At 29.5% G+C, this 20,434-nt stretch overlaps 2 protein-coding genes across 3 annotated transcripts; both read right to left on the reverse strand.

Annotated features, from left to right (window-relative positions):
- Positions 1–738: 738 nt before the first annotated feature.
- LOC124824123 (protein BONZAI 3-like) lies at positions 739–11,217 on the reverse strand. 2 transcript variants are annotated; one of them, XM_088115005.1, is made up of 17 exons: positions 10,826–11,215; positions 7,219–7,266; positions 6,604–6,752; positions 6,465–6,513; positions 5,638–5,694; positions 4,113–4,292; positions 3,869–4,003; positions 3,704–3,765; positions 3,325–3,421; positions 3,124–3,238; positions 2,963–3,039; positions 2,678–2,815; positions 2,368–2,535; positions 2,174–2,287; positions 1,966–2,062; positions 1,665–1,828; positions 739–1,382 (listed from the first exon to the last, which is right to left on the reverse strand). In XM_088115005.1, exons 1-16 carry the CDS (start codon positions 10,970–10,972, stop codon positions 1,692–1,694), a joined length of 1,770 nt encoding a protein of 589 aa, XP_087971131.1. In that variant the 5' UTR covers positions 10,973–11,215; the 3' UTR covers positions 739–1,382; positions 1,665–1,691. The 2 variants fall into 2 exon arrangements, 1 of the variants encoding a protein (XP_087971131.1); XR_015786529.1 differs by lacking the exon at positions 739–1,382 and having other exon boundaries at positions 1,687–1,828; positions 1,966–2,073; positions 10,826–11,217.
- A 1,776-nt stretch (positions 11,218–12,993) lies between these two features.
- On the reverse strand, positions 12,994–19,362 carry LOC124824116 (protein BONZAI 3). The gene is made up of 16 exons (XM_047296489.2): positions 19,101–19,362; positions 18,055–18,102; positions 17,566–17,714; positions 17,433–17,481; positions 16,761–16,817; positions 15,737–15,916; positions 15,488–15,622; positions 15,324–15,385; positions 14,946–15,042; positions 14,745–14,859; positions 14,584–14,660; positions 14,279–14,416; positions 13,961–14,128; positions 13,767–13,880; positions 13,562–13,658; positions 12,994–13,431 (listed from the first exon to the last, which is right to left on the reverse strand). The coding sequence occupies exons 1-16, from the start codon at positions 19,236–19,238 to the stop codon at positions 13,295–13,297; spliced, it is 1,761 nt and encodes a 586-aa protein (XP_047152445.1). The 5' UTR covers positions 19,239–19,362; the 3' UTR covers positions 12,994–13,294.
- Positions 19,363–20,434: the final 1,072 nt, after the last annotated feature.

Here is a 20,434-nt window from a genome sequence, read left to right on the forward strand (position 1 = left end):
TCAGGTGTTGAACATGATGGAGGAGAGAATGAAAGATGAATTGATACTGAAGGAGATGTTTTTCTGTGCGGGTGAGAAATGGCTGTTGTGAGAATAGAGAGGAAACAGTGTGAAAGATGATTATCCAATATTTTTCTGTCTCTGTGGCTTTGGGGTTTTTGATAGTTGGAAGATGAAGTTGAAGTTGGGTGGGAGAATGAGGTTCTGTGATGCGCGTGCTGGAGGAATAGTTTTTCTGGAGAATGAGGTTCTGTGTTGAAGTTGCCTTTTTTGCCCTTGAAGAACAAATCCATTTTTTAATATAAAAATTAATTCAAAATCATTTTTAATAACACGTAGGCAAACTTAAACGGCCGTTTGTGTAATTTGACGGCAGACCTCTAATTGCTCCAATTTTACACAAAAAAGAACTCAATTGAGACGCCGAAAAGAAAAGGGACCTATTTGAAATTCACGCCGAAAATAGGGACTTACTGAGACATTAAACCAATTTTTTTTTTGTGACACTGCTCTTTGTTAATTTATATTGGCTGTAAAACTCATCGTGGACGAAATCTAAACTAAAGCCGAACTTTCTTTTCTGCGAACGGGTTGAAAACCTGTTTTAAATTCAATAATTGACTTTAATTTTTTTTCAGTATATTTGATCTTACTTGATCATAAAAAAATTCTAATATTAGCGGTTTTAAAACATATTCAATAAACAATTTCTAATATTAGCGGTTGCTCTCTTCTCTCTCTATATATATATATATATATGTATGTAAATATTCTTACAATTTATATTATTGTTTGCACTATCAGTAGTAGGCATCAATAGAAATTGGTCTGTAAACCTGAAAACAGAACCGTCCGCTGTAGAAGGTAGATAGGGAATCTCCATTACAGTATGAAATTGATGCAATAAGTGATGGATAGTCTAAATAGATCATTGGTCGTCAAAAGACAAGGAGTGGATAACCCAGGAGGATATATTTCACTATTGATACTAAGATACACTCTTCTTCTCCCTCCTAAAAATTCTAAAATGCATGGTGGAAGTTGATGCATGAGGCTTGATGTTCCTGCTTCGCTTAAATAGATTTGAGGAGAGTGATTGAATGAATTTGAGAGGATTTAAAGATAAATTTTTTGTTGTTTATTTGAATGAATTTTGGAAGTAAGCGAGACTGGATTTGGAAGTAAAATGTGTGAGAATTAGTGTAGAATTTGATTGATGTGACACATTAAAAAAAATTACTTCCAAATCTACTCTCACTTATCTCCAAAATTCACTCAAATATACAACAAAAAATTTATCTTCAAATTCACTCAAGTGAACAAGAGTTAAAGTACAAAAATTGTTCATTCCAGAAGAGTTTGCGCCGCTGATATCTGCCCACCTGCCAAAAACTCATGAGTTAGATGATATAAAGTCATGAGAGATAAATAAATAGATGAGTTTTTGGTTTTATGGTCCATTTGTTTTTCCGTGGTTTCTTCCTGCACCTCCAATTTTTCTTTCTGCACCTCCAAGTTTCATGGTGTAGACAACAATTTCATCACGTTATAAGAGGTTCAACGAACTTAGTGTGAAGGGAAAGTAGGGTCCGAGACTAGAGACAGAACAAAAAATTCTCGAAACGTCACGTTCTTTCTTCGACCATAAAAATAAGAACAAATACCTTGTGGGTGGGCCGTAATGGTAAAATCTATTGCATGGTGGATGTGGATGCTTGAGGAAAATGAGAAGGGCGTGGCTGAGGCTTGACGTCTCTGCTTTGCATGAAAGACAAAAATTGTTCAGGTAGTTCTTCCAAAAGAGCTTGCACAACAGATACTTGCCCACCTGTTAAAATACACATGAAAGAGACTTCGTTTAAAGGAAATGAATAAAAAGAACTTGGTGGAGTCTTAATCAGCAAGAGAATAAGAAACAAATTTGTGTTTATTATCTACTCAAAAGGCAAAACAACTGATACTTACTCTGTACTTCCCTCATAGAGACAAACTGTACTATATCTCGTGTAGCTGCACGACCAGTAGAACTCTCTAATCGACGCCCATTATCAGCATCCAGCGCCTGCAAACAAACTAGTGTATCTATTCATTCTCTCTAGCAACAAAGCATTGCCATGCTACTCAATAATTAAAGGGTATAAGGAAAACACTTGGATATGGATTAGTAGTAAACCTCCATGCTTGTGAAGTCAGCATTTCCAACTCCAACTATGAGAATAGATAGGGGAAGATCAGATGCTTTAACGAGAGCATTTATTGTTTCTTGAAAATCAGTGACAACTCCATCCTGTAAGAACATGAACCACTTCATCGATTATTCATTGTCATCAAATAGAAAATAGCATCACCAATTCATTATCTTCTTACCGTGATGATAAGCAATACATAATACATAGTGTTGTTGTGTGATGTGAGGGACTGCCCAGCTATTTGGGCTGCCGTGTTGATAACTGGACCAAATAAAGTGGGTCCTGACAGAGTGACACTGCGCAAAGCACTGCCATAAGCATCCATTATGCCTTCAACTCCTACAACCTAAACACAAAAAAGGAAAGTTATGTTAAACTGATGGAACACCAACAATGCAGTTGCTGTGCCAGGGACATAAAATACTGCAAATAATAACAATGTTTTACTGAAAAAAAAAACAAAAAGAGAGAGATGAAGAATTTCTAACCTCAGAGCCACCGGAGCTCCCGTTTAGATTAAAACAGTGGGATACGGTACCACCTGGCATCTTCCCTCCAAAGCCCCAAGCAGGAAATCGCCTATCAGAATCATAAAACTGAATAACTTCTCCAACCTCCATTATAGCCTAAAAACAATAGTATGTTGGTCAGGCAAAACAATGATTCAAATAATCCCACCCTATTATTGAAGTTGTTCAATACCATATATAAGGAAGTTGTTCAATACCATAATACATGCTCATAAGCTGTAAAACGAGGTCGATCTATTGTACCTTTTGGTATGAATTTAACCGACCATGTGGATCAATGTAATGCAAGGAATCTGAAAGTTGAGGATTTCCATTTGAAGCTGGACAAATTTTGAAGCGCTTAATAAACTATAGAGATCAAATTCATATTCATCTTTGGGAGTAGAAGAACAATGGTTACTTACCAGTGAAATCTACAGCAACCATGAAGTTCAGTTCAAAACCATTAGATATGTAGTCGATAAAACTGAACCGCTCCTTTTCACAGTACTGATCCACAAACAGTTGACCCTTCAAAACCTAAAAGAAAGAAATTGTAAAAAGTGAGAGATTGAGTAAAGGAGTAGTGTTAAATAAGTATTTCTTTTGCATGGATCAATACACACCTTCTGTTTTATGTGGCTTTTGGATGATATGACAAAATTTGCGCCCGTACGCTCTTTATATAATTTTTCAAGGTCCGCTACCGACTTCTGCATTTTGCTGATTCAATATATTTTGACATCAGTATGTTTTGCATTCATGAACTAGAAAAGTAACGGCCCCACAGAAATAAGTTAAAAGTAAGATTTTGGTCAGTATACTTGTACATTTTTTAATGTAATCTTTATATTTAAAAGTTCTACGTTTTGGTTGTAATACTGATAGTTTGATGACATTGTAAAACCTCAAAACACTAATAGAAATATTTAAGAAAATAATGAATAATTAAATAAAAAGTTAGTATAGATAAAAAAAAACAATTTATAATCGTTGCATTATTACCCAATAAGTACGTGATCGCCGCTGCTATTGAAATCAAAACACTCTATCAATAATGGATTTTCCTGCACAGAAGTAAAAAAAGTTTGAAAGCTGGATAAATAAAAAGTAATTAGAAAGTTATATCAACATAACTTCAAATGTTAAGCCCAAATATGGCTGGCTTACTTTACTTCCAAACTTGTGACCACCAAGACAAACTGGTCTCCATTTTGGATTTAAATTGTCGTTGATAACTTCAGTTTTGCAGATAGGAATATGACCTCCACTCTCGACCACTCTTGATATTCTTAGAAAAGGGTCCTAGAAGAAAAACATATATGAGATTTTTCAAATGCTTAACAAACAAAACAAATAAATATGTACTCAAATAAAAAAAAAAACATGAATAGTAAGAATGTAGAATAAGTACACTTTTGGAAAAAACATCCTTGTTGTCCAAGCGAGAACAACGCAGGACCATCTCAACTACACTCCTTGAAGCAACCGTCTCCTCTGCATGAACCGTAATTGCTCCTAGGTTTCTCAAACCGCCATTCCCGCTTTTGTTTTCGAGCCTTAATGTTAACCTCCTACTTTGTTTAGTCACAATCTGAGTCTCACAAAAACAGTTTACACCAGCCTCAGTGTACACAATCACATTCTATCATAAATTTTCACTCACACCTTAGTAATTCCTGTTTTCTTTCTCGTTTTATCTGATCACCATTTTGATGACACACTTCCCTTTATTTGCTTTTCTATCCCTCTTGAAGTTTGAGAGTTAAGATAATTAATATTGAGCCACTGAGTAGCTTTCTTCAACAGGAAATGTTTTCAGCACAATGTTCTACATTTGTTTTATTTGGTTAAATTTCGTGTTAACATGAAAACTAAGTGATTTTGGATATTTAATAAGGCCAACATATTATTTCACCTAATTAATAATAAATATAAGACTAAGAGTAATGTATGATTATTCTACCATACAGGTAACTCTACTAATAGGATAAATACACTTGACTGCTGTCAATTTTTCCAAGAACTCCTTTTATCCCTTGTCTTCAGCTCCCCGAATTCCTATCAGTTCTGAATTTCCAAAACCTCTAAATAATAGCCACACCTTGCATTGAATGACTTTTTTTTATTGCTCAACCTTTTACCTACTATGTATAACCATCATAATAATTATTAATCGTATCAGTCATTATCCTATCATATCTATCTACCGGTACTGGATTCATAGATTCAATCAGGTATTGGGCTTAACGCCACCTAACCCCTTCACCTTAGTTTTATCAAACTAAAGTTTCATAAAATCTAATCAGTACCTCAATCTGACCTATTAGTCCAATCGCCCTTCAACCTAACATCAATGATATAATAAGTTAGGCTGCTTACACTAGTGGCATATGTAATTATTTCACTTTTCCTTCTAGTAAAAAACTACTAAATTTTGTTTGGAAACTTAACTACTTAATTTAATGACAGTATTTTTATTTAAAACTGACACTTCTTACATAAAATATAAAAATATATATCATATATTGTGATAATTCTTACATTTTATCTGTAAAACTTTTTCACAAAGAATAATGAGAAAAGAGTATTTAAATTACATTTCATTTGATTCTTAAACGAGGTGAAACTAAATATATATATATATATATATATATATATATATATATATATATATATATATATATATATATATATATAATTTACAAAACTTTATATATTTTTGCCTCTTCTTTTAAAATTTTCTTTTCATCTCTCTATTTTTTCCCTCCTAAATACACAAAAATGAGAAATGTATACATTTATCAGAATTCACAGTTGATAAAAATCTCCCGTGTAAAGCGTGAACTTGTTTATAAAAAATGAGAATTAACTAATGTATTACGCCAAAACAATCATGTTTGTCATCAATGATTTAAAATGAAAAGAATGGTGCTGACCTCTGATAAAGTGCAACTTGCCATTCCAATAAATTCTTGATCTCGCAATTTAAGTGTCTGCAAGAACAACAGATGAAACTTTTTCTTGGTTTTCACATATAAACTTCACAAGTCATAGGCTAGAGAAAGTAAGAACATAAATTTGGAATGCATAAAGCTCGTATCTGAACATTCTATGTCTCGCTTCATTTTACTTCACACCACATTAATAAGTTGACATCCCCTTCCCCTCTCATTATGCATTTTAATATAGGATTCTACCATGACTTAAATCAAGTTTATATAAAGTAGAAGGGAGCTGAACAGGTCGAATTTTCAAATTTAACCAACGCTAGTACTCCTTTTAGCTAAATAACTAAATTAATATTTATTCATATATAAGTATTATCTAAATTATTTATATAATTGAAAATAAATAAGACAAAATTATTTTCTTACAAGGTACTAAACTGTTTTAATGACCTTCTTTAAAAGAGATCCTAATAAAACAAATTAAAAACAACCTACAGGCATATCACAGATAATTTTTGTAAATCCTCTAAAACACTTATAAATGCTTAAATTCCTGGTCACGAAAAATGGTCAGTTATCTCCAATGAAATAGTTGGCTTTTTGCAATCTACATTCTAACATTTTTATTTTGTAAAACACTGGATAGAGTAATTGACAGATTTACAATTTACAAATTATAACATACAAAATTTAAAAGATAACTTCGAAGGCTTTTGGTTTTATATTCAATCTAGCCAATTACGTTAGCTTGCCTATTCTTAACTAATCATAAAGGGGTTTAATTTAAGAGGGCAGAGTTATTATGTTTTACAAACCTTAGCGGGAACGCCATAATATTTAGTGTCGATGTCATACACATGAAATCTGAATGAAAAGTACAATGAGAGAAAGGGAATTATAAGTTATCATTGCAATACATTGTGGGTGCAAAGACAGATATGAAGGATAGCTTACTCAAGTGGTTGCACAATTTCGAATTGAAACGCAACACTGATTTTCTCTATCCACTCTGGATTCAAACAATTCATAATTACTTCAGTGCGACCTAATTCTTCCAATTGACCATCTCTTTTCTTTGTAAATACCACAACCATGGGATCACTCTGAAATAAAATAAGAAAAACATAAGCTAAATTATACTCAAAGGCCTATTTTGAACAATGTACAAGTACCATAAATACTTGGTATTCACACCTAGGCTCCGCCACCGGCAAATATTTTTCAGTTTACAAAAAAAAAATGATTTTGTAAATAAAGTCGTCAGTCAAGACATTTACAGGAATTTGAGGAGGAACAATACGAACAATATTTTACATTCTAGTTTGTAAACAAAATAACTTCAAATCATGGCATGGTTAGCATAATTTGATTGTTCAGAACTGTTATCGGTTTGCATAGCATATCAAACTGCAATGATATATAGATTAAGGTAAATGGAAAAGTATTTCACCAAGAAAAAAGAACACCAAGTCACATAAATAAGCATGAAACATCGAGATATTAAAGAAAATGACAACCCTTTCGAATTTTTGAAGTCTATTTTGCACCGTTATCTAAAAGAAAATATACCTTTGAGGTAATGTCCCGATCAAGTAAGTTGGAAGCTGAAAGAGATAACTGCATAAAATTAATATTACAGTGAGACTATAAACATTTGTCCAGTGTTCCAACAATAATAAAAAACAGCAGATTTAAAGAACCAAAAGAAAAAGGACAGCAAATAAATTAGAAAACAAACAATCGTAAAATACTTAAAAATGTTTTATCATGTAAGAAAAATAAATAAATAAATTATTCATTTTGGTGGACGGGTTTAGTCAAAGCTATCAAGGCTGGGTATTTTTTCTAGAGCTTATGTTTATAGAAAACTAAAGTCTGACCCCATGAAATGTGTTGGTTTCTTTGGAGGAAATTCACCATTACTGAAATATAAACCATTGCAAATGAATAACATCAATTTCAACTCAAAATGGTAATGAGTTTGTGGAAATTTTCTTCTCAAATATTCTTTTTCTATTTTTTATATTCATTAACTCTTCTTAATTGTGAGTCACTTTCACATTTATATACACTCTCAATATTTTTTTTTTCACGGATAAGTTATCAGGAATAGATTTTGTACGAAGAAGTCGAATCACAACTACTAAATCCAGATTTGTTAGTCTTTTCTTTTTATATATTGACTTTTTTTTTACTTAATATAAAACTTTCAATTCATTTTATGATTTTTGGAGACAGAGATTTTATTTTTACTTAATATAGAACTTACAATTATCTTTCGAAAAAAGAAATAGAGAAATTGTTAAAAAAATGAGCGAACTTATATAATCCACTAGTGCAAAATGAGTCATTTACATTACTAATCTAACATATGACCACAAAACACATTACGGTAGTAATTGTCATAATTTTGATAATGTCCCACGTATATAATATCTAATGTGATAGAACGGACAATAATATCATCTTTAACTCAAAATTTCGACACAATAAATTTTTTATACAAACTAAAATATATAAATTTTAATAATTTTAATAAATATTTGACAATTTAGATATTTGAAATGTTAAACCAATAAATGCTCTTATATTTGAATTTCAGTTGGCATTCTAAAATATAATAATCTAAGCAAATATACAACAAGAGGCAAAAAAATTACTTCCATTTGAATATTTTTCAATGTAATTTCAAACTTATAAGGACAACAATCATTCTTCATTTCGTTTTAAGATCTTCATGAAAGATATAAAAAAAAATTAAATTAAAATTTTTACCATTGTTTTTTGAATTCATTCGGTAGAATGAAAATAAATGATGAAAAATAAAAATATGTAAAAGATGAAGTGAAAATTAAGAATTTTTGTTTAAGAAAAAAAAACTAGAAAAAAAAAGAGAAAAATAACCTTTAACATATCTTTTCTTTATTCCCATCACAGATGTTTCCACTCTCTCCATCTTATTTCCATCCAACTAAACCTTTATTTCCCTCCCTCCCTCTCTAGACCTAAAATCCACACACACACACACACACACACACACACACACACACACACACATATATATATATATATATATATATATATATATATATATATATATATATATATATATATATATATATATATATATACATATATATATATATATACATACATTCCTCTAATTTTTTTTCTCTTGTTTAAGACCGTTGCGTTAATCTCATTGTCCAGATTTCGTCATTTGTTTTGAAAAATGTTTTTGATTTAATTATTCATATAATTATGTATACTTCAACCATTAAAAAAATCTTTTATTTGCTACACAGATTAAATTATATATACAAAGATATTTCAAAGTATCATTCAAGCTTTAAAAACTGTGTAAAATTGTTACTCCTGTTTTAAGGATTTTAAATGTTACTTTTTGTTTTCTAATCCATCAAAAAGGTCACTTTTACTTTTAATCTATGTAATTATATCATTTTTTATATAAATATTTCTATGAAATATTTTCAAGATAATTATAAATAACTTTGTAATGATTTATTATTGGTTTTTATATATTAAAAATATTTGACAATTAATTATTATATAATGAGATATTATATCATAATATTTTAACAATATAATAAAATCTGATAATAAATTATTATATTATAAGATATAATTGATAAATATTTGAATATATTTTATAATATTTTTTATCTTATTTATATTTTTTTATTTATATTATATGTGTGTGTATATATATATAATTTTTTTATATATGAAAAGTGATATATACTCAGTAAGAAACTTAATGGTAGATACCAAAAAATTAAAAAATAATAAAAACAAAAATCAAGTATTTCACAAAAAATAAACCTGAACCAAATATAATAAAACAAGTGGCAAAATATAGACCATGCAATAATTCAAAAGTCTAAAAGTAAAGCACGATTACTTTTCCATAAGTCAATGAGTCCAATTAATGCAGATATAATATTGTTGGCTTCGGTAAAGAAAAAATTATTTTCACTTGATGATCGATAAAAAAAAAATACTCATTTTGATTCATATATTAATTTAACTTACAAAGATAGTTTACTATTTCTATTTGTCAATATACATTTTTATAATATGAAACATTAATTAACTGAAAAACCTTCTTTGCTTATAAAATGTATAGGTTATAAGCAAGGAGTTTAACAAAGCTCATAGTTGAAAAATTGAAAAATAAAATTGAGAAATATACGTAAATATATAAAGTAAATTTTATCATTTTATACAATGATTATATATATATATATATCCTACAATGTGATTAAATAATTCAAATGCTAATATATATTTAATGGATTTTTATTTATATATCAAATAATATTATATCAATATAATATATTTAATTTAACGGTTAGTTTTTGAAGAAAAAATAATGAAATATATACCTTACATTGTAAAATTGAATAGATGTTATCATAGTTTTGATATTTTCATATATATATATATATATATATATATATATATATATATATATATATATATATATATATATATATATATATACATATATGTATATATATACATATGTGTGTATATATCTATATAAAGTATTGGTAATTTTATTATTTTTTCCTAAATATTATTAGTATGTATATTTTTTATTGATCAAAATTATAATTAAATTTATATATAATTAAAAATGAGATAAGTTTATTACACCGATAATTTTTTACTTCTATTTTCATGTTTAATCATGTTAAATTTTAAGATAATTGATATATTTATTTTCTCCCATTTTAATAAATATTTATTATCTTTCTTTTTTAAATTCTCTCTCCTTAATCCCTGTGTTTTACATTGAAACCCTCTTTTCCAGGTTCACATCCGTTTGGTTTGACTGGAGGATATATACGGTAAGAGTGAAGGTAACTTGTTCGGAAAAACGTCAAACATACAACAACGATGATAATAATAATAATGATAATAATAATAATGATAATAATAATAATAATAATAATAATAATAATAATAATAATAATAATAATAGTTAACAAATCTAAGAAAAAGTTTATCCGAAATTTCTATACATTTTTTTTTTTGGAAAACGAGATGAACTGTGAAGGGAACAAATCATAGCAGTATGCGAAAGAACTGAAGAAAAATTGCAGCGACAGTGAATAGGTTGAACGAGAGAAAAGAAGTTGAGAAAAAATACCTCAACTCGCGTGAACAACTGCTGAAACCCTTGAGTCTTGTAAAAGAAATCAACGGCGTCGTTTTGCGGTTCTACGCCAGTAGCTGCTTCACGTATCCCTCCCACCGCTTGCTTCCCTCCTTTCATATCTGAAAAACACCCTCCCATTTTCTCTCTCTGCAAAACTGTTTCTAATTTTTATATTCTAATGAAACAGTGATTGAGTGAATGGATTAGGGTTTCTGTGATTTTACAGTGCCTATTTGTCCAAACATGGCTATGTTTGAGCTTCACAGAGAGAGCAGCGCGTTCGTTACCTTCTATAGCTCGTGACAGAAACGCGTCGTTCAATTCGTATTCTAATCCGTTTGGGTGAACTATCACTTCAAGGGACACATGCTACTGAAAGAGATAACGTGTAATAATAGTGATAATTGATATTTTATGTCAACAAGTATTTAAAGAACTTGCAGGAGAAGCGAGACCATTGATGAAAACCTAATTAATATAAATTATATTTCAAAATATATATATATATATATATATATATATATATATATATATATATATGAAAGAATAAAAGTCATTCTTACTCATTTCTGGTGTGTTTTCCATGTACAAGCATAGACTATATAGATTCCTCGAGTGTTTAATTTTAAATCAACTATGTGTATTTAATAATATTTCTATTTATTTTATATGGTGAATATTTGTATTTTTATATGCTTTCATCACTTTAGGTAAAATTATTTTATTTTTTTGTTTATTGTTCTCGTAAAAGTTTTTCAATTTACAGTGTACGAAATACACTATTAATTTTAAATATTTCTTTTTAAATATCTTATTTTAGAAAGTCTCAAACTCTCTTGTGTGACGTGTTAACTACTGAAAAATAATTGTACCTGAGAAATAGTGCCCGAAATTGAATTGAAAGCTTTGTACACCCCTTCAAATGGGCATACATGTCTGAATCATGACTTTGTTCCTCATAATAATTCAATATATATATATATATATATATATATATATATATATATATATATATATTGGGAATCAACAGCTATAAAACGATGGAACAATTTATTTAAAAAATGATATATATTATTGTCATATAATATAACTTTTACGTTTTTTTTAGTAGGCTTAATATCAATTTTAGTTTGTTATTTTGTTTGTTAGTTTTGTTGAAAGTAATTTTCAAGTAGGCTCATGTTCGTAGTGTCCACCTTAGCCAATATTGAATTACTTATCTACTTATTCATTATGTGACAAGCTCAGGTGAATTATTCTTTACGTTAATTAGAGTTTTAGAAATTCTTGACTCCCATTTTCGGGACTTTCTTTTTCTCGAATAAATCCAAGAGTGTGGGTTTCTCGTTGTGCAAGGAGACACCTTCCTCCTTCCTCTCCTCTATTTCTGGGTTGGCATCGTAGGGAACCTTTCTTCTTTCCTTCTTGTTCGGGTTCTATTCGTATTAGGGCTCTTAATTGGGGTTCTATTTTTCGAATTATGATCTCACGACGTTAGGTTTTTTTCCTTGTTTTGGGTTTTTGTTTTGTTTTCTCTACAGGTTGGTGCACAATGGTTGGGGTTCTTCGTGATCTTTTTGATTTAGGGATTTTAGGGTTTTCATTTGGGATTGAGGGTTCTTATTTAAGAATTTTTTGTATCTTATTTCTCCTAAATTGTTAATGCGATTTAAGGGGTTAAGGTTTTTGAATTGGGGTTTTGTTTTTTGATTTGATGTTTCAGAATTATCTCCAATTGTATTTTGATATTACACTTTTGGGTTTTTGAAATATGTGATCTTGCGTTTTGGGGTTCTTTGGGTTATATTTCTTAAATAAAACTTTGATAATGGATTGCTTCTAACCGAATTGTAATTTCATTTAACCTTAATTTTAACTTTTAATATTTACACATTAATTAACCTGAGTTTGCCACGTAATAACGGGACAAATTATTCACTGTTAGCTAAAATAGACAATACACCCTTAGCGTTTTGGCCGTTAGCAAAAGAGATCAATTTAAATCATTTTTACAAAATATGCTATTAACTAAAAAATAAAATGACCACTTTCAATAGAACTAACAAAATAAGGAGGACCAAAATTAGTATTAAGCCTTAATAAATTTCATCAAGCTGACAATAAGTTACTTAGTAAGCATGGTATGGTCAGAATATAAGGATAAGTTTCAGTGAATTATATTATACAAATGTATGATATAGACAATGTAATCAGCAACGAAAAATCTACAAAATGTTGAAAGAATACAGAAGAAAAAGGAATAAATCACCCAAGAAAAAAACTTTACTCTGATATACCCTAGCTTTTTCATGCTTCTATATATTTACAATTAAATTTCAACAAAAAAATAAATGAAATTTGATAAAATTCAAACTAGTTTAGCTAATAGAATTTCGGCCATTTAAGTTGAACTGGTTTCGTGAGGAAAAAAAGCTTGTGGGTGGTCTGTAATAGTAAAACCTATTGCATGGTGGATGTGGAAGCTTGAGGGAAGTGAGAAGGGTGTGGCTGAGGCTTGACGTCTCTGCTTCGCATGAAAGACAAAAATTGTTCAGGTAGTTCTTCCAAAAGAGCTTGCACAACAGATATTTGCCCACCTGTTAAAGTACAAATTGGAAGAGTCAAAAGATGCAAGAGTATGAGAAAAATGGTAGGTGTAAAATATTTGTTTGATATATTGTGTTCAAAAGGCAAAGCAAGTTAACTTGAGAAGCAACTGGTACTTACTCTGTACTTCCCTCATAGAGACAAATTGTACTATATCCCGTGTAGCCACACGACCAGTAGAACTCTCTAATCGACGCCCATTATCAGCATCCAGCACCTGCAGACAAACAAGTGTATCTACTCATTCTAGCAAAAAAGCATTGGCGTGCTACTGAATAATTAAAAGGGTCTAAGGAAAACAATTGGACAAGGATTTGTAGTAAACCTCCATGCTGGTGAAGTCAGCATTTCCAACTCCAACTATGAGAATAGATAGGGGAAGATCAGATGCTTTAACTAGAGCGTTTATTGTTTCTTGAAGATCAGTGACAACTCCATCCTGTAAGAAGATGAACCACTTGATTGATTATTCATCATCATCAAATAGAAAATAGCATCACCAATTCGTTATCTTCTTACCGTGATGATAAGCAACACATAATACATAGTGTTATTGTGTGATGTGAGGGACTGCCCAGCTATTTGGGCTGCCGTGTTGATAACTGGACCAAACAAAGTGGGTCCTGACAGAGTGACACTGCGCAAAGCACTGCCATAAGCATCCATTATGCCTTCAACTCCTACAACCTAAAACACAAAAAAGGAAAGTTATGTTAATCTGATAGAACACCAACAATGTAGTAGCTGTGGCACGGCGCACGGACATAAAATACTGCAAATAATAAAATTATTTTCCTAAAAAATAATAAAAAAAAAGAGAGGGGAAGAATTTCTAACCTCAGAGCCACCTGGGCTCCCGTTTAGATTAAAACAGTGGGATATGGTTCCACCAGGTATCTTCCCTCCAAAGCCCCAAGCAGGAAATCGCTTATCAGAATCATAAAACTGAATAACTTCTCCAACCTCCATTATAGCCTACAAACAATACCAATGCTGGTTAGACAAAACAATGATTCAGATAATGCCGCCCTATTATTGAAGTTGTTCAATGCCATATATAAAGAAGTAAAAAAAATTACAGTGTTCTGATTTTGTACATAATACATGTTTATAAGCTGCAAAACGTGGCCGATCTATTGTACCTTTTGGTATGAATTTAACCGACCATGTGGATCAATGTAATGCAAGGAATCTGAAAGTTGAGGATTTCCATTTGAAGCTGGACAAATTTTGAAGCGCTTAATAAACTATAGAGATCAAATTCATATTCATCTTTGGGAGTAGAAGAACAATGGTTACTTACCAGTGAAATCTACAGCAACCATGAAGTTCAGTTCAAAACCATTAGATATGTAGTCGATAAAACTGAACCGCTCCTTTTCACAATACTGATCCACAAACAGTTGACCCTTCAAAACCTAAATGGAAGAAATTGTAAAAAGTGAGAGATTGAGTAAAGGAGTAGTGCAAAATAAGTAATTCTTTTGCATGGATCAATACACACCTTCTCTTTTATGTGGCTTTTGGATGATATGACAAAATTTGCGCCCGTACGCTCTTTATATAATTTTTCAAGGTCCGCTACCGACTTCTGCATTTTGCTGATTCAATATATTTTGACATCAATATGTTTTGCATTCATGAACTAGAAAAGTAACGGCCCCACAGAAATAAGTTAAAAGTAAGATTTTGATCAGTATACTTGAACATTTTTTAATGTAATCTTTATATTTAAAAGTTCTACGTTTTGGTTGTAATACTGTTAGTTTTATGACAATGTAAAAATTCAAAACATTAATAGAAATATTTAAGAAAATAATGAATAATAAAATAAAAGGATAGTATAGATAAAAAAATAATTTATAATAGTTGCATTATTTACCCAATAAGTACATGATCGCCGCTGCTATTGAAATCAAAACACTCTATCAATAATGGATTTTCCTGCACAGAAGTAAAAAAGTTTGAAAGCTGGATAAATAAAAAGTTATCAGAATGTTAAATTGACATAACTTCAAATGTTAAGCCCAAATATGGCTGGCTTACTTTACTTCCAAACTTGTGACCACCAAGACAAACTGGTCTCCATTTTGGATTTAAATTGTCGTTGATAACTTCAGTCTTGCAGATAGGAATATAACCTCCACTCTCGACCATTCTTGATATTCTTAGAAAAGGGTCCTAGGAAGAAAAAAATATGAGATTTTTCAAATGCTAAACAAACAAATAAATATGTACTCAATTAAATGAAAAAACATGAATAATAAGAATGTAGATGGGATGTAGAATAAGTACACTTTTGGAAAAAACATCCTTGTTGTCCAAGCGAGAACAACGCAGGACCATCTCAACTACACTCTTCGATGCAACAGTCTCCTCAGCATGAACAGTAATTGCTCCTAGGTTTCTTAAACCACCATTCCCGCTTTTGTTTTGGAGCCTTAATGTTAACCTCCTACTTTGTTTAGTCACAATCTGCCGCGCACACAAATGTCCAAAATCTCATTTCTCAATGCAAAGTATTAACAAGTAGAACAGGAAAAGTATAAAAATTATAAACACATGCATAAAATCTCATTCTCTTTTTATAACTGGTATTTTCCTTCTCTTTTTATCCCATCACCCACGTTATCACACACTTCGCTTCTTTTTTTTCTTTTCGGTCTCTAAATTTACGAGTTGCCCTTTTTTTTAAAGTACCATTTCAATTTTTCTTTTTGTAAAAGATTATATTGAATTCTTCAAGGATGACAAAGGAGATTTGATACAAGTGAATTGCGAATAAATTTATACAAATTGGGTCATTCAAAGATTAAGAAAATATGAGATCAATGAATTTTAAATAAATTTATATAAAAATTAAGATAATATCTTTCATCTAAAATCTTAAATAATATATTTATGAATCTTTTTTTCTTATTTATGTCTTCCTTTTTATGACATGTGAGATTTTTAGATTTTCTAGCTCAAATTCCTAAGAGCAGTTTCATGAAATCCTGTATGAATACTGTCTAAATAAGGAATCTCAAAATGAGTTAAGTTCAAAAGGTTCTTGCATTTCATATATTTGTTTGCGAAACTTTGTATCCTTCTTTCTCTTCTGTATTCAAAGCTTCTTCTTTTATTTCTTCAATTTTTTTTCCACCTCTATACACTCATTGCTGATTTGTACTTTATCAGAATCCATTAACATAATCATATGACCGAAGGCGGGTGGATAAATTTATTGTTTATTAAAACATGAAAATTACGTCATGGATTTATATTAAGCCCAAAATAGCACGTATCAAAAATTACAAATAAATACAATGAGACTGACCTCTGATAAGGTGCAGCTGGCCATTCCAAGGAAGTCTTGATCTCCCAGTTTTAGTGTCTGCAAGAAAAACACGTTATATTTTTTTTCTTAGCTTTCCACTATAAACTTCATGAGTCATAACCATTCACTAATTCGGCAAGAGGAAGCGAATATAAAATGTGGAGAATTTATTACAATGCAAAAACGCATATCTAAACTTTACAAGTATAGTTTCATTTTAACAAATTGGCCCCCTTGCACTCTCATTATGCATTTTAGTGAAGCAATTAAAAATTTGATTTTTTTATTTTGAAGATCATATAGAAACACATTAAAAAATGAGAACAAATTTATTAGAAGTTACTTGCGACTGTGTATTGGAGCAATCAAACTAAAAATACTTTAAGCTCTTTTCATAAAATATTTTAAATACTTAAAGAAATGCTTATATATAATGTGAATTTAAATTCAAATAAGATGGTATATATTTATATGATTTATCCTCTGGTTATAAAAAATTCGATAATATACAATACCAAAAAATTAAGAAAGCAGCAACGAGTTGACTGTTTTCTTTAACTCAGTCGAATAGTATTACTGTTAGGTCTTTAATGAGCAAAATATACAGGAATAATTCATGCTCCAGTTAATTAAGCATAAAAATTTCGAGGCAGAGTTATTATGGTTACAAACCTTGGTGGGAATACCATGATATTTTGTATCAATGTCATAAACATGAAATCTGGAAAAAAAAGTAAAATGAGAGAAAGGTTGTAAGTTATTATTACAATTGGAATAGAAGCAAGACACATGAAGGATAGCTTACTCAAGTGGTTGCACAATTTCGAAGTGAAATGCAACACTGATTTTCTCTATCCACTCTGGATTCAAACAATTCATAATTACTTCAGTGCGACCTAATTCTTCACATTTACCATCTCTTTTCTTTGCGAATACTACAACCATGGGATCACTCTGAAATAAAATAAGAAAACAAAACCAACTAAATTATGCTTGCAAAGGCCAATTTTGAACAATATATAAGAAAGATTATCATATTTTCAAGTTTATTTATTGAAAACAATGTTTTGTAGATAAACTGTTTGTCCATGAGTTTGTGGAGAAACTGTGACTCTAATAATAAAATTTTGCATTCTATATATTGAAAAATAATACTTGTTATGCACTTTTTGAAAAATATTACTACAAACATCTAATAAGAAAAACTAGTTAAGACAAATAGAAAGGTATAGAACATCGAAGAAATTAGAAAATGACAACCATCTCGAATCTAGGCATCTAAAACAAAATATACCTTTGATGCAATGTCGCGATCAAGCAAGCTGGCTGCTGAAAGAGATAACTGCAGCAAAAAATATTATATGAGCATAAGTATTTGTCAATCTTGTCCAGGTTCAAACAATATATAACAAAATAGTATATTGAAAATGAACAAAAAAAAAGTGAACAGAATAAATTGAAAACAAACAAGAGCTCATAAAATAAAATACCTAAACATTGTTAATGATATGTTTGGATTTATTTAAAATTATCTAAATGAATCTCTTGATTGCAAAAGAATTTTTTTAATTCTACACTAAATAATAGTAACGACACCAAGCAGTATAGGATAAAAACTCAATTTACAGTCATAGAAAAAATAAATATGTCTTTCATATTTGTAAAATCAATAATGTTTTATTTTGGTCACTATTTGTTTCATCTATCTAAAATTTGAAAAAAAAAAACTTATATATCTCCCTTATGAAATGAATTTTTTAATTCCTTGTAAAAAAAATTAATCACTAATTTTTAGTTCTTAATTAATTCATTTTCAAATAATTAAGTAATATTTTGTAAATATTAAAAGAGTGTAAAAATATCACAATTTCTGCTATCTAGTATTGAGAAATTTAAACTGTATACATAATAGCTAAACTAAAATTGTTATTAACTTATTAATTTTATTGAATTATTTTAAAGAGTCAATTTCTTGCTTTGAAAGTCTTCTTCTTTGTCCGCTTTTGTTTATGTTAAGTCTTTTCCGTGCCGTTTCCCTCTCTTCCACGTTTGGTTTGACAATACAACAAAAAGACCGATCTCCTTAACAAGGCTTAAAGCACGATGATATCTAAATATAGTAAAGAAATGGAGGAAGAAGAGAAGTTCATCACAACATGTTCTACGATTTTTTTAAAAGACAAATTAAACAAATAGTCATATCGAAGTCAAGTCAACAAAATTAAAAAGAAAGCGACGGCGATAGTAACGAGGTAGGTTGAACAATGGAAATCAATGTGACAAGAAATTTACGATAGTGATCTTATGGAACTGAGAAAATTATGAAAAAAAAAAAAGTACCTCAACTTGTGAGAACATTTGATGAAACCCTTGAGACCTGTAAAAGAAATCTACGGCGTCGTTTTCCGCATTGACGGCTTCACTTAACCCTCCCACAGCTTGTTTCCCTCCTTGCATATCAGAAAAACACCCTCCCATTCTCTTATCCTCTCTCCCTCTCTGCAAATTTCTAATTTCCAAAATGCCAACGAAACAGTGTAAAAGGGATTAGGGTTTTGTTTTCTGATATTATAATTACTATTTATTATTATTTATTTATCCGCAAAATAATAATAATAATAACTGTCTGCTGAAAAATGGCTATACGGAAAAACTAACAAACTTTCTGCATTGGCTTCATACCTTGGCTTTTATAGCTAAAAAAAGTAGCGCGTCTTCTTATCTTTCTCTTCAAGAAACTTTCATGTAATTCCTTAAAGAGTCAAACAACTTTGCATTACTTTCAAAAACTTAAATGTGTCCTATATTTTAGTTTTTTAACTTTACTATGTACATTTTTTCTTATCTCTTAATTCTCGTTGTTAATAGTAACTTTATATCTCATTATTCACTACGCGTACTGCTTTTATTGTTAATTTTGTGTAATTAAATATAACTTTTTAGAACTGTGTTTTATTTTTCAAAGATTTAAAATTTGGGATACTTCACTCACAATTTTCAAAATGAATAATCGTATTTACGAGGGAAATAGGAGAAGATTGACAATAATAATCAACCCATACAAATATATTATGACATCATCATTTACATAACACTTCTGATATATTAAATTTCTAAATATGTTTTTTTATATATTACTCGATTTTATTATATTTTATTTTAATGTGAAACTTCAATTCAAACAATTGAATTTAATAAAAATAAAACCAAAATAAAACATTTCTTAAAATGATTTAATTAGAATATATAGAAATCTCAAAAAATTTCTTACAATAATTTGATTTACTATTTATATGTTCATACTATTGATTTCATAATTATTTTAAAATTTAAATCTAAGTTAGGGAGTCTATATAGAGTTAATTTTATTCGATTTAATTTTTGATGAAGCAAGAATTTTGTGATTGATAGGCTATTTAATTCAGTCATTTAAAAATATTTTGTTATTCTAATCTACTCTATGTATTTATTATAGTACAAGGGAATTGACTCGAGTCAATTTTTTAATAACAATACAATAAAATATTTTATGAAAAAAACAATAGTTAAAAATTAAAATCTCAATTTAATTAATTTGAAAAAAATTAAACATTTAACTTATTCAAATAGTATTTAAAAAGTTAAATTATTAACTTACATAATTAAAAATGACAATAATTATAATAAATAAACTT

Source organism: Vigna umbellata, chromosome 5, assembly GCF_029865625.1.
Source record: "Vigna umbellata cultivar VRB3 chromosome 5, Vumbellata_1.0, whole genome shotgun sequence".
Classification (NCBI taxonomy): Eukaryota; Viridiplantae; Streptophyta; class Magnoliopsida; order Fabales; family Fabaceae; genus Vigna; species Vigna umbellata.

Bases quoted from the DNA above. Each gene is read 5' to 3' on its own strand.
- LOC124824123 (XM_088115005.1), bottom strand. From the start codon at position 10,972: ATGGGAGGGTGTTTTTCAGATATGAAAGGAGGGAAGCAAGCGGTGGGA. The intron at 7,267-10,825 runs GTATTTTTTCTC...AATTTTATGCAG, and splicing joins AGTTGTTCACGCGAGTTGAG to TTATCTCTTTCAGCTTCCAA. The intron at 2,816-2,962 runs GTACAATAGATC...TATTGTTTTTAG, and splicing joins GGTTAAATTCATACCAAAAG to GCTATAATGGAGGTTGGAGA.
- LOC124824116 (XM_047296489.2), bottom strand. From the start codon at position 19,238: ATGGGAGGGTGTTTTTCTGATATGCAAGGAGGGAAACAAGCTGTGGGA. The intron at 14,661-14,744 runs GTAAGTAACCAT...AAATTTGTCCAG, and splicing joins GGTTGCTGTAGATTTCACTG to CTTCAAATGGAAATCCTCAA. The intron at 14,417-14,583 runs GTACAATAGATC...TATTGTTTGTAG, and splicing joins GGTTAAATTCATACCAAAAG to GCTATAATGGAGGTTGGAGA.